The sequence below is a fragment of the Triturus cristatus genome, chromosome 6, assembly GCF_964204655.1.
Source record: "Triturus cristatus chromosome 6, aTriCri1.1, whole genome shotgun sequence".
Lineage (NCBI taxonomy): Eukaryota > Metazoa > Chordata > Amphibia > Caudata > Salamandridae > Triturus > Triturus cristatus.
The window spans coordinates 1149199252-1149213463 of record NC_140589.1 but is presented as its reverse complement, the minus strand read 5'-3'; the positions used below and the strand labels follow the sequence as shown (position 1 = coordinate 1149213463).

Here is a 14212-nt window from a genome sequence, read left to right as displayed (position 1 = left end):
CCCTATCCTCTCGTGTATATGCACAGTCGCAACACAGAGCACCTCGAGTCACCGCTCCCACCAGCACCCAGGGCTCTTCTGACACACGCCCCCAAGCACCACGGGCCTATCTCCAAAATCAGCCAGTAGCACCAGAAGCCAGTATTTAACGGGAGGAGCGCATTCAGATATCGGTCTGTGCAGCAAAGAGTGGGATTGAGCTGAATAGTTACTGCGCTTCACGTATGCACCCTTCAGACACAAAGCAAAGTCAAGCACCCAGCTAGAGTTCAATTCCAGATGCTCCAAATAAGAAGCCAGCAGTCGCCTCCTACCATTCCTCCACCAGTTCAGGGCACAGGATTCCAGACCAGTTCCCGCAGGGCCCACACCACTTCCAGTGCGCCAGGCAACCCCAGCTCAGGACTCATAGGCCCGATTCCAAAATGGCAGCACCTCTATCCGAGTCCAGGCCGCAGTGCGCATCTACTTTTGAGCTCCCCCGGCAGTTCCCAGGGGCGTGCTGCACCCTAGAGCCCAGGAACACATCCTGCTTCAATTGCCCATTCAGTCTGTCGGGCCGGTGTCCCAGCTATAAGCGGCTCTCGGGTATCCCAGTTCAGCACCACCTCTATCTTGACCCCCGCCTCCGGAGGATGAGGCCCACGCGCCCCACTCTCCCCTGCTGGTGCTCACCATGGAGGAAAGCGTGCTCCCACAGCACGATCCCCGCCAGGCACGGCGCTCGTGCAGCACGCTCAGCAGAAGACCAGGGATCTGTCGTCCGCGAAGCTGTGGCCCTGTGCGAAACTCCTCAGCCGGGGCGCAGCGTAGCATCAGGGCTGTCTCAGCCTTCCAGACGAACAACCTCCACCCCTTGAGGTTGCGTCGTGGAGCGCCTCTCCCAAAGCCCGACACCAGCAGCCTCTTTCGATCTGCTCCGCTTCTCCCTCCTGCCCCTCTAAGCATGAGGCAGCAGCAAGGCGCTTCACCTCGGCTCCGGTCAGCCCGTTTAACAGGACAGTTGGTCGGCTGGTGCGGAGCTCTTCGCTCACGCGTCCGCTATCGTCGCCAGGCAAGCCACGCACCGTGCACGTTCTTGATGTTGAAGAAAATGAAGACATCACCACTAAACACAGAAGCTCTTATGTCCTATTGTTAAAAGGAAGGACCCTTGTTTGGTGGAGATTTACCTCTTTGTAATCTCGTTGTCCTCTCAGTAGGAGGATTCATGTTATCACAGATTTCTGGATGAATACGCAAAGGAACAATCACACTGCAGAAACACACACAAGGTCACTGTAAACATTTCCTCATGGTCTATTACGCAGCTGTAGTGTAGAATATGCACTAGACATTTACCCAGCGAGGTAGCACTTACTAATTAACCGGTAGAAAGTACTCAAATGGATAGATATTTTGTTGAATAAAGTAGCAGGTGAGGTTCCATTCTGGCCCAGTCACTTACACACCTGCTGACACCCACATAGACACTGAGATAACCACTCACATACCCATTCAGCCACTCTCACATCCATTCACAGCCCCAATCAGCCACTCACACATGCACTTGCACACCAATGCAGTCACTCACACACCCTCATAACCACTCACAGACTCATACAGCCACTCGCACACCCTCATAACCACTCACCCACACAGCTACTCATGCACCCACTCTCAGACCCATACAGCCACTCACACACCCACTCTCAGACCCATACAGCCACTCACACACCCAGTCACCCTCAAAACTACTCGCACACCCATGCAGACACACACACCCGCCCACAGGCACAAACACCCACTCACACAAGGGAGGGAAGTGTGCATTCGCAGGGGTGGACTTTGGACTGTTGTTTCAACGGGAGATATTTGTTATGGTTTAAAAAACACGTTTTAAATGGATACATTTGAGCTTTTCTTAAAGTGGACGCCAAAAACTATCCTTGCACCAAGTAGTTTTGTTAAATAACTGTTCGCTCGGAGGCAACCAGTGCTGTCACCAGATCATATTTCAGAATCATCAAAATGCAGGAGAATGAGTTTCAAGTGCTGCTGCTCCTGACTTGTGTGCATTGCGAAGATACTGTGGATGTCTTGTGACGAGACACTTGTTTAGTGTAGAGATTGATATCAATGTGGTTAACCTATTTCCAAGCTTTCTTATTATTTTTTGGGCAGATAAGAAAAGTGAGAGTCATGGTGAGGAGGGAGTTAAATTGGCCAAGATCACACAATTTGTTCAAGTAGTGAAACTGACTGTTGACTACCTCAGTGCTGGATTGTATATTTTTCTTTGATCTTCACATAACCTGTAAAGCACTTTGATACCTTTGGGTCTATCTAGCGCTATATGAAACTCCAATAATAATTATAATAATGCCATTTTTAGGTCTACCTTTGAAAAATCCAGGCAAAGAATTGGCATTTCAGCTCATGTGATGGCCCATCTCCTGTATGTAAAGTGACGGAATCATAAGGTCATATTTTGCCATTTGAAATGTAATTACCCTATTAATCTTCTTGCATTCTCAAATTTGCTTGAAAATGCACCATTGCCCGCTCTTTTTTTCAAACTATTCTCGGAGGGAGGGGAGAAACCCATCCCCCCCCGAACCGCCCTCACCATGGTCTCGCTCGCTCGCCACAGGTCACTCATCCCGATCTTTTATGCTTCGCCACTTTCAAATGCCACCAGCCGCCACTGTGTCAGTGACACCGCTTCCACAAGGAAAGATTCCTGTCAGGTCCAGTGGTAGATTCCTACTTAGGGATCGCTTTCTTGTAGGATCCCCAAACTGTAATACAATGTTGAGAGATACTTCTAGATCTGGGGAGTTCCCTTTTCCCCAACGTGGTTTAACAGATAAACATTTTAAAAAAACCTAAGGCCATGAAAAGAGCCATCCATGGCAAACACAGAAATAGGATGGTCGTACAAGCCTTAGTAGTCTGTTGGTCATTATCTGCTCCTTGTGGATCTTACTACATTTCAAGCTAATTAATATAGATCACCAGGTGATACATTAAATCTAAAAATGTAAGTATACGTTGTTTGTCCCCTGCTGAGTAATGTTCTGACAGGCTCCTAGCTACTGGCAGAGCACTGGAGCACGATTGTTAGGAAAAAGAATAATTTTGATACTGGCCAAATGTCAAGTTTTAAAAGATAATATAACTTTCCTACCATAACTGCCTTTCTTGACTCTAAGAAGATCGGGTTACAGTCAACTCGTTCCTAGCATGCACCCCCCCAATGTGTTTTTGATGTGTCCACATTTGTGACGAACTTAATCAGGAGCAGGCAGAGGCTGTCTGATCACTCTGTAACATAATGCATTTGTCTTTTTCAGGGGAAGATTTTGCAGTTGTCCAGCAGGAGATTATTATGATGAAAGATTGTAAACATGCAAACATCGTGGCGTATTTTGGCAGCTATCTCAGGTACAGATTTCCCGGTTTACATAAATGAACTGCCTCTGAAAACCTTTTTTCGTGTCATGACTAAATATTGTTTATATAAAAAGGGGGTGGGGAGATGTTGCATTAAAATTGAGAACGTCATAGTGCTTTTGGGAAAAATTCTTGAATTAAAATATTTCTTAAATAAATAATTTCAAATGTGTTGTGTATAGTGCCACCTTGTGATCAAACCTAAAAACGAATTCACCATTCCATAAACTTAGAATTCCGCATTCTTACAAATTCGAGACTGTCGTTATCGTTTCACCCTGTAGCTACCACTGCACCTCAGTTGTTAAATTTCCACTGACGGACTAGTATGTCTAAAATAGCTTAATGCACAACATTCCTTTTAATCGAACAAGGGAGTTTCTTCACATCCCCCCCTTCCTGCCTACCGTGAATGACTAGTGTAGTGGGGTCTGTAGATTGCAGCCTGGCTTTCCAGGGAATTTAGACTACAGTGCCTGCTCTTAGTGGACCCAGTACCTATAAGAACTAAGGTGTTCATCTCCAGATGAAATGATTTAGCACAGGTGCCACCGTATCACAGGCTCTTCAGCCATAAAGGGCTTTTTACAGTGTACAAAATCCCTTATACAAGACAGAAGAGTATTTACGACAGGTCTCTGTACTTTCAGTATCGCACATATGAATGTGCGTGAATTAGGCACCTCCTTCCTATTTGCAGTTTTGAAACGAATTTACCAATCGTTTGTGATCCAAGTTATGGTCGTAACACATTGATCTTCTCGAGCGAGAAACCTTAAGAAAAAAAACAACAAAAAACAACTGTCCCCTTTAATTTGACACAGCCTGATTTTTTTTTTTTTTTTTTTTTTTTTTCTTCTTTGGCAAGCCATTTGCTGTGCCTTGCAGACCCCATCCCCGCATTCATATGTAATTACAGGGTGGTTGCAAATGGGTACAGTATGTCAAGGCCTAAGAGTAGTTAACCAAGGGGACAAAAATGATGCTCTGTATTGCTTTGAAGGATGTGCTTCTCTCACTGATGTTCCCACCCTTCACTTAAGCGTCTTCCATGTTGGGTATTATGAGGTCTGCCTCATATCCTCAGTTCAGTATAGTAAGTTCGGTGATGTGCATTTCTGAACCAGTTCTTTGTAGAGGAAGATATTTTTCTCTGCACAGTTGCTGACTAGCGCACAATTGATCTGCCATCTGGGTGTGTATGCATATCCGTGCCAGCGAATGATGCCATTTCTACAGATTGTTTTCGAGCACAGTCATTGTTACCCAGCGCTTGCAGCTTTTACTAGGTATCTGTGTTGAGATAGCATAACTAACATATACTTTAATTTAAGTGCATCTTCTGTTGGATATAACATTTGGAGCGCGCCAACTTGTTTAACACCCGACTACATTTTTGCACATAAATTGGTGTTGCTTCACTGCTGTAGAGTTTACGCCAACTCTAAATTGACGTGTTGGCCTGCTGCACTCAATCTGTGTCGAGATCCATCTGTCGCATTTATTTTATTTTTCCACTGTCACACAACAGCTCTTCAGCAGTGATGGTGAGATAACTTGTGGCTAAAGACCTTTTTGTTCAGGATAGTTGCCTTTGCTGTTGGAAGGGTTGAGTCTCCTGAAAATGAGTTTCACTTTGACTGGTTAAGAAGTATTGCTGAAGTACTGTTTCGCTGTTTCCCTGAGGAAGTTAATCACCGTATTGGCCCCCTATTAGATGTGCCTAGAAACGCTCGGAAGTGCTTCTCTAGGGCATTTAAAATGGTATAATTGATTATTCAACAGGTTTTATGTTTTTTGCTTGTGTGCACTTACTATTAGGATAGTTACAACCTACTCATGTACATCTTTTAGATGCTCTTTTAAGTAGAATATATTATATTTTGTTAAGTATGATGTTTTGTATTATTTGCAAAGGTCTTGAAAGTGCTTTGATAGCAATCCGTTAGATTTTGCAGAGCACCGTGACTGGTCTTGGCTCTTATTCCATACATTTCCATCACGTGTTCTTCTTTCAGATATTGAGTATACTCACCCCTTCTCCAGTGCTGCACCCCACCACTTTAGTCCCTAGGAAAACAGTGTCCATTTCTTTTACTTTTGGACATCCTGATCATTCCTGTGTGGTGCTTTCACAATGCTGATAGGGATAATTACACCTCCCATGATTAATTACTGAATTCACCTGGAATGTGGATGTGTATGGCTGAGATAGAACAGCTGTCTTGAGACTGTGTGTTTCATAGGGGTGGCATTCGGGGGTCTTGACTGAATATTAATGTCAGACGTTCTGGAACACTTGAGCTCACACCTTTTTACTTCGAGATCCTATTTTCTGTGCTCTTCTCTTAAAATGTTTGTGTTAATAATTTCATGGGAGTGTCCCTCAGTTTAAAAGTCTGTTTCCCATCTAAATGGATTTTGCATCTTTTGCTCAAAGCAGAAAAGCAACATTGTCTGCATTGCAGTTAACTTCTAGGAACTCTTCAAACCAAAATAGTTGTTTGGAGGTAATATCAGCGTTTCATGAGCTTGAACTGTTTAAAGGACAAGTACCTCAATGAGAATTAGTGGATTTGTAGTTTGACTTATTTGGTCAGTTCATATATAATCCTTTATCAATTTCAGTTATGTTTTAGTGTTCCTAGATTCTTTGCCACTCACCCATCTTTCTTTGCCTGGCTCTTCTGTATAATTCATATCTGTGGATCCTGAGCTCCATGAATGATGTAGCAGCTTAGTCAGTACTTTTCCTGGTTCCCCCATGTCCCCTGATACGTCCGGCTCACTCCTTCGAGCTGGTCTAGCATTTGCCACATGGAAGATGCCCTTCAGTGAAATTGGTGTAGATAGAGTGAGGAAGTGATGAAATCACTGTCACTTTATAGGTAAGGAGAGTTCTTGTCAGTGTTTCTGAATTACTTTTTCGGTAGGAATGGCATGACCTTGGCTGGTTACATATTTATATTATACATACAGTTATAGACTGTGAGATGAAATTTTATATCTCGAACAATACAGGTTTTGATCAAGTGCTGCTCTAGGATTAGAAACTAGGTTGTCCGAGTCTAAACTCCACTGGGTCATGTCTGGAAAATACAGATAGTAGCCGTACCAAAATGTAATGTTTATACCTTGATCACATTCGTTTTGACTCTCACGAATCGACACATTGAAGCTGGGTTGATGATGCTGTATTGAAAAACAGGCTGGCATACACGAGTTTTCCCTACTCACCTCTTAATTTTGCTGGCTCAACCTTGAGCAGTAAGTGACCTAAGTTGGGCTTGGAAGGTCGTATTTGTTCTGTGTCACCAGGGGAATGTTACGGGTTCCACTCCCTTGTGTGTTTTTCTCTTCACTTGTAGATTCTGAAATGCTAGAAGGGGAACCAGGTTTAAGGGTGCCTGCCTCAGAAACTGTGGCAATAGCAGGTAGTGAGCACAATGCTCTTCCACACCGACACCTGCAAGCAAAGAAATATGACAAAATACACTACTAAAGAGCAAATAACTGCATAGTAAGCATGTAGTCCCCAGTAAAGTGAGCCTCTCTTCCAGTCCAACCCAGAAGTGCACTCCTTCCCAAAATAGTTAGTCTTGTTGCAGGATTGTAGTTAGCATATCATGAGTAGTAAGGGCCTTGTTGCTATGATACGGGCAGGCTGGGCACTGGGCCGATGTGGATGTAACAAGTTTATCAAACTTTAATGCAAGATGGTACATTTTAAAGCCCATTTTGCCAGTGGCAGGGTTAAAGAATTTGTACAATTTGAAGACCGCTTTAGAATCGGTTTGGGTTCCTGGAGAACTGTAACAAAGAAAGAATGTTCACAACATTTATTGGCACATGCTACATTTGTACACTCTTAAAGCCAATGAGTAACATCGTTCAAGAGCCTGGTATGTGTGATTCACATACTACGTCGCAGAAGGGGCTGGGTTTCTTACAATTCAACTTTTTTATTTGGTGACTTGTGGTGCCTTTGAAAGCACAGATCAGCATTGCTGGTGTTTAAAATGTTATAGAATTGGATAAACAATTTACCTGGTTCTAAATGTTTCCTCCGCCTTCCCCACCACAGCCATACCATTTTGTTTGAAAATTAGTGATAAAAGGAGGGAACATTAATTGCGAGCATTTACAGAAAACTGGCGTGATGCAGGTCTATAAAATACAAACTGCAGTCTTGCATTTAGACTCACCAAGGTTGAAATGCAGACGCATTCTCAAAGGTCTTTCTGAGTGAATTTATAAACTAAGGCTGTTGAAGAGTAAAGGGAATATTGTTCTTTTCTATGCACTATATATTTTTCCCACACCTCTTAGTAAGTGCACAGATCCAAAAACATTCATTTGCAAGCATTTAATCAGTTGTTGTAAATGCAGATTTTTCTCTTAATAGCGTTGTGATGTCTTAAACATTCGTTAATCAGGATGGTTTAAAATGCTCCACATTTTCACGAATGACTGCTGACTGAATCTGGCGTATAATTAACTCTCCTATATTTGCCCCCGTATTTCACACAGGTAGAACTTCCAAAAAGAGGTTCCTTGATGACTTGCCTAGTACATTTTGCAATTCTGCACCATGGCTTCCTGAGCCATGGATGCAAGCTTCTATAATGTCCCATTTGAACTTGGAAGGCGCACATGGAACATCTTTATATAGTGTTAAGTGTGTAATCCAGGGCCAGACTGACCATAAATGCTGGCACGTGCCATTTGATTATCCTCTTGTTTAGCATGAACACCTTGTGGGTGGTGAGTGGTAAGGTTCAGCCTCTGGAACCCGAAGTCCAGGCTGTCTTAGACTGGAAGCTCTCCACTATCCAGAGACAGTTGAGTCATGTTGGCTTAAAACAATGCTGCCAGAACTTTGTGGCCTGCATTGGCAAAATACTTGCTCAGTTGACGGCCCTCCAAGAAGTAGGCCAAGATGTTTTTCCAGACGAAGCAGTGTCCGATCATTAGTAAGTGTAGTAATGTGCATGTTATTTATAGATTTACTTTGTAAATATCTATAGTACCACTTTAAGGAAAATACCTGTAGTATCAGTTTAAGGAAAATGTACAGAGAAGTTTTTGTTGTTGAAGTAGCTCCATGGCAATGGAATACACTGGTGTGGGGATGAGTCAGTTGTACCTGACAGATTGGACATGGTGGATGGGATCTCATTTCCTCTACAATAAACTTCCTTCTTCTTCTTCCCAAATCTGCATCTGGATATATTCTTAATATTTTACAGTAAGCTGTACTGAAGGTTCCAGATTTCGAGCCATCCTTTATTGTACAAATGGATGCTTCTGACAAGTGTTTTTGTTGCAGTCATTGGTCAGCTTGAAGAGAGGAGAAGGGATTTTACGTTGAGCTTTGTTTGCTGGGCAGCAGAAATAAGCTGTACTTGAGGAAAAAAAAAACTATATTTGCTGTAGTGTATGCTTTGTGGTGCTTGAGTCCTTATTGGGACCAAATGTAGTTTATGATGCAATTCACCATTACCCCACTCGATTTGGGATTTTACGCCTGTAAGGGAAGTAATTTGAATATGGTTGAAACTGATAACATTTCAAAGACACAAACAATAAGTACAGCAGTTTATTCCAGTCTTCTCCTTCCACGACCGAAGCTCTTCACAGGAATAACGACCATCTTAACATTCTAAGGCAAGCTCTGGGGAACAGAGGGAGAAACCAAAGGAAGGAGGGGGAAATGGGAAGAGTGATGGAACACATACAAGCTTGCACATTACTCCTGGGTAATATTAACTGCTAACGAGAATAGAATATAAGACAACAACAAGATAAATTATAACACATCTACCCTCCTCCAGAACCTATAAACAATAAACTCGGTGTACCCAGAAGCGGGAAATAAGGATACAGAAAACCAATACTTTAAGAGAATCACAAGGTAAAAACATATTGTAATTTCCGTAAAATGTAAGCATTCATGTTGTAGTCCCGATGCCAAAAAGGCACCTTGTGTAATCTTTGATTATCAGAGCATCTGGGTGTAGAATTTAAGTGTGAAAAGGAAAACGAAGAAATCCCTTGGGCTCCTGCATTGGTAACCGGATGGGCTTTGGCTAACCTATCCATGCTCTGTTTGGCCATTGTCCATAATAGCTATATTTAGTTTGACTGCCACAGTCTGCATAGGTTTGGAGAATTTAGAGTCACTACTTACTATTCTGGGGTTCCTGACACAAACCTAGTCACCTACCACCCACTGAGGAATTTTGGTGCCATGTTTGTTATCATAATATGACTTGTATTTAGCTTGATATGTAGCGACCTTGAAACTGGTGTCTTTGGTGTTGACATGTACCCCAACACCCCCTCCTAACCAGTTAGGAATAAAATGTGTGCACAGTTTATTTCCCTTAAGAGCAGAGAAAGGTGATACACCTGTGACCTGGTTGGGAGTGGTATGGTACGCCCATAGCATTTCATGGATGGCTTGTTCCACTGGAATCATGTTGGTGCATGCTAACTGAATAAATCCCCTGATCATTCTATTCATTCTCTCTACTAGACCATTTGCCCTAGGACAATAAAAAGAAGTTTTCAGATGTGTAATGTCCATGTTCGTGAGAAACCCTGTCATGACAGAAGATGTAAATTGCACCCCTTTGTCAATTACAATAGCTGATGGAATATCTTCCGTTACGAAGGTGTTCTTCAGGAACCGTATAAGAGAATCAGTGGTAATTTGATTCACCATCTTCGTGACAGTCCAGTGGGACTGGTAGTCTCTTAAAACGAATGAAAAACGCTTTGATACATTTTTCCGGTTTATGGGACCAATGAGGTCTAAGGCAAGCTTCTCCCATGGTTTGTATGGAACTGAGACTGGTGAAAGGGGAACCTTACAAGTTATCTTAGATTTGTCACTATTTACACAGATGCTACAATCTTTGACCTTGTTTTCTGCCATGGAATCCATGTTAGGGAACCAATAGCGTTCCCTGAGCCTGGCTTTTGTCAAGCTCCTACCTAGGTGACCTTCATCTACAAATTTGTTGCGCAAAATATCTGAAAGAGACACGTTAGTGATAGATTGCTTAACTTAGAATATCCCCAGGCGCCAGACTCGACCCGGAAAGTTTTCGTCAGCAGTACCTCTGCGTGTCGGTAGGCGGCGTCATACGGCTCCGCGTACATCGTTGGCGTCATAGTCGCTGAGATGACGTCGTTGAGGCTACTTAGACGCGCCTACGCGCGCTGATGTCAGTTCTTTCTTTTCCCGCGCCAGCAAGCACAGATCTGGAGAGAGTGGTACCCCCAGTCATTTTATGACTGGGTTTTTTGGGACTTTTTTTTCTCTGTTTTGATTACTTACACTCCAGGTGCATAGGGATGCCCGGTTTCAAGTCTTGCGCGGCCTGTCCCCGCATGATGTCTGTGACGGAACCGCACCATGAGTGTCTCTATCGCCTGGGGCGCAACCACGACTCCGAGTCGTGCTCCCACTGCCGGGCCATGGCTCCGAAAACTTTGTGGGAGTGGTCCCGAAAGTGGCTAGAGGCCCGGAAGTCTGCTCCATGCCGTTCCAGGTCCCAGTCCTATGGGAGGCCGAGGGACCGGCCATGGCGCCATCACCACCATTCCAAGTCTTCGCACTCAGAGTCAGGTAAGGCGAAGCACAAGAAGTCAAAGAAGCGCAGTCGCTCTTCGCCTTACCCTAGCCGGTCACGCAACGCGGCTGAGGCTGCCGGTGGCACTGCCCCTGCGGCTCCGGTGGAACTTCCGCAGTTGCCGATGGCCTACCCGCCCTTTCCGGGTCCATCGGCGACTCCAGCCCAGCTGCAGGAGTTCCTGTCAGCCATGTCACATGTCTTCGGACCGTCCGGCCCCGCCGGTGCGCCTTCGGGCCCGACTGGGGGTCCTCGTTCTTCGACACCGCTGGCTTCGGCCCCGACGTCGTCGACGACTTCGGTCTCGACGCCGAGAGAACCCCATGGATCTACGCATGGATTCCGGTCTGTCAGTTGGCCCAGTACGACCTCCACCGACGGCGCTGCCACCGGCGTCGCCCAACGCCATCTCTGGCCTCCTCCCCGACGTGGAGAAGGTGCCGGAAGGGTGTTGACCGACGCAGATTCCAACACCGTTTGAGAATTTCTATCCCTTTCTTCAACCACCTTCTTATGTTCCACCTGTTCTGCAGGCTGTGGAGGACGAGGAGGGGACTGAGGACCCTCTCGCAGCACAATACGAGTTAGACCCGAACTGGGATGAGGGTCCGGGGGATGTTGCTGACCAGGATTATACTCCTGAACCTGGCTCACTGTCTCCTTCTACCGTGGCTACGGAGGAGGGTGGTTCCTATTCTATGGTGTTGCATAGGGCGGCCGAGGCTCTCTACCTCGAGCTTCCTACCGTGGCCGTCAAGACTAACCTGACAGAAGTGCTTCGGCCGGCGTCGTCTTCTACAGAGCCAGTGCTGCCCTTTAATGATGCACTCCTGGATGTTCTTTTAGGCACCTGGTCCAGGCCCAACACAGGGGCTCCTGTGGATAAGAACGTGGACCGAAGCCATCGCCAGGCCCTGTGCGACCTCGTTTTCCTCTCCCAACACCCTACTCCTGAGAGCTTGGTTGTCAAGGCCTTTGCGTCCCAAGCGCATTCCCTTCCACACCACTGGACAGGGAATCCAAGAAACTGGAGCAGTATGGGTAGAAGATTTTTTCTTCCACCTGTTCAGGACTGCGGGCTGTGAACACCACATGTCTCTTGGGCCGTTATTCCCATTCTGTGTGGGATACGGTTGCGCAAGTGCTGCCTCCGTGTCCCATGGAGGCTCGGACAGTACTCTCCCAAGCTATTGCTGAGGGGAGAGACGCAGCCAAGTTCACGATCCATTGTGGTCTTGACACTGCTAACTCGCTGGGCAGGGCGATTTCCACGACAGTGGCGCTACGCCGCCACGCCTGGCTGAGAACGACTGGCTTTTCTGAGGATGTCCAGAACACATTGATGGACATGCCCTTTGATGACACTCGCCTGTTTGGCGATAAGGCGGATTGGGCGTTGGAGCGTTTTAAGGACTCGAGGGCTTCAGCCAAGTCTTTAGGCCTTTCGGCCACATACACTCCCTTCGCTTCTGCTTTTCACTCCTTTCGTGGTCAAGGAAGGGGCGCCCAAGCATGTTCGTTTCAGAGCCACGGGCCTGCGCAGCAACAGTCTCTGTGGACGTGGGACCCATAGAGGTGGGTCACGGGGCCAGCGTGCAGGTCAGTCCACCCCCCCTGCTGCCCCTGCCTCCAAACCTTCCTAGTCCGATGTTTCAGGCCCACCAGGTCCCAGTGGGTGGCAGTATTCGCCATCACCTCCACCACTGGTGCACCATCACATCGGACAGGTGGGTTCTGCAAATTGTCAGAAAGGGTTACTGCCCTTCGAGATGACCCCCCCCCCCCCCCCAGCCATACCACCTCTCTTTTGCTTTCTCACCCTAAGTGCGCTTGGTATGCCCAGAGGTGGAGCCTGTGCTCACCGTGCCACTGGATTCAAGCTATCCTGGCTGATATGGGGTGAAAAACACAGAGCAGACAGACAAGCACTTCACACAAGTTAGATTTAAAGCAGAAACTAGTTGACAAAATATTTTAGAAGTGGGGCACATATCACATAAATGTATTCACAACTCGGGGGAAAACATAACAATCTGAAGTTTTGCATCCAGGTACCCGCATCACTGGTCAGTACGGAATACCCTATTGATAGGATGCAAAAACAACAGTTGATGGACAGAATGCAGAACAATGTCATACATTCACCCCAGTATAGAGATCTGGGCCTAAATCCATCGTTTTTTTGCTCACCATGCCATTCCACTTTGAACCCAGCCATATGCAAATCATTCTTGACCCTGTGCCTCATGGGAACAGTCCAGCCCGAACTGCCAAGCCAGGTTCTCCCTGGACTGGAAACAAGCATCCTAGGACCGGCTTCGGGGTTTCACCCCTCTTCAGCCACGATATCTTGACTCCAGTGGCATGAAGAGCACGGGGCCCAAGTCTGGGCATACCCGTCCCACTCGGGGTGACAAATGCAAAAATAACAGTTGATGGACAGAATGCAGAACAATGTCATACATTCACCCCAGTACAGAGATCTGGGCCTAAATCCATCGTTTCTTTGCTCACCATGCCATTCCAGTTTGAATCCAGCCATATGCAAATCAGTCTTGACCCTGTGCCTCATGGGAACAGTCCAGCCCGAACTGCCAAGCCAGGTCCTCCCTGGACTGGAAACAAGGATCCTAGGTCCGTTTTCGGGGTTTCACCCCGCTTCTCGTGGCGCAGCAACGTTTTTTCCCCACTCACTCTCGACACTGGTAAGTTGGCGAGTGCGCGCTGATGCTCGGGTAGAATTTCTACTCGAGTAGCTAGAAGATCAGCGTAAACGGCAGTTTGTGCTGCACTCCGCCACTTTCAGAACTTCAGTTTTTTTGTCTTTTTGCGGAACTCCGCGAACTCTGCCTAGGATTTGTAGGTAACCATTTCTTTCTAATGACATTCCTGGCTATTGCACTGCTATCCTTTTTTTCTTGTTGTAGGGATCAAACCTTTATTTTCCTGGAATTAATGTTCACTAACATCACATCTTAAATTTCATTTTTCTGGTGGGAGGCACAGGTGTTGAGGGGGACTTTTGCTCATACCAATTAATTGTACATGGCCAAAGAGTGTTCTCCTTAGTTACCAAGCTATCCAGAATGCAAGAAAGCTTACACTTCATATGATCCAATTGCTGAGTCTCCAGTATG

General features: G+C 45.9%; 1 protein-coding gene across 8 annotated transcripts in view; it reads left to right on the top strand.

Annotated features, from left to right (window-relative positions):
- The window catches only part of MAP4K3 (mitogen-activated protein kinase kinase kinase kinase 3), a 1115786-nt gene that overhangs the window by 194069 nt on the left and 907505 nt on the right, over positions 1 to 14212 (top strand). For all 8 annotated transcript variants that reach the window (XM_085612074.1, XM_085612073.1, XM_085612071.1 and 5 more), the window contains exon 3: positions 3336 to 3426. In XM_085612074.1, the coding sequence (XP_085468200.1) occupies positions 3336 to 3426 (91 nt within the window). The remainder of the gene's footprint in view (positions 1 to 3335; positions 3427 to 14212) is intronic.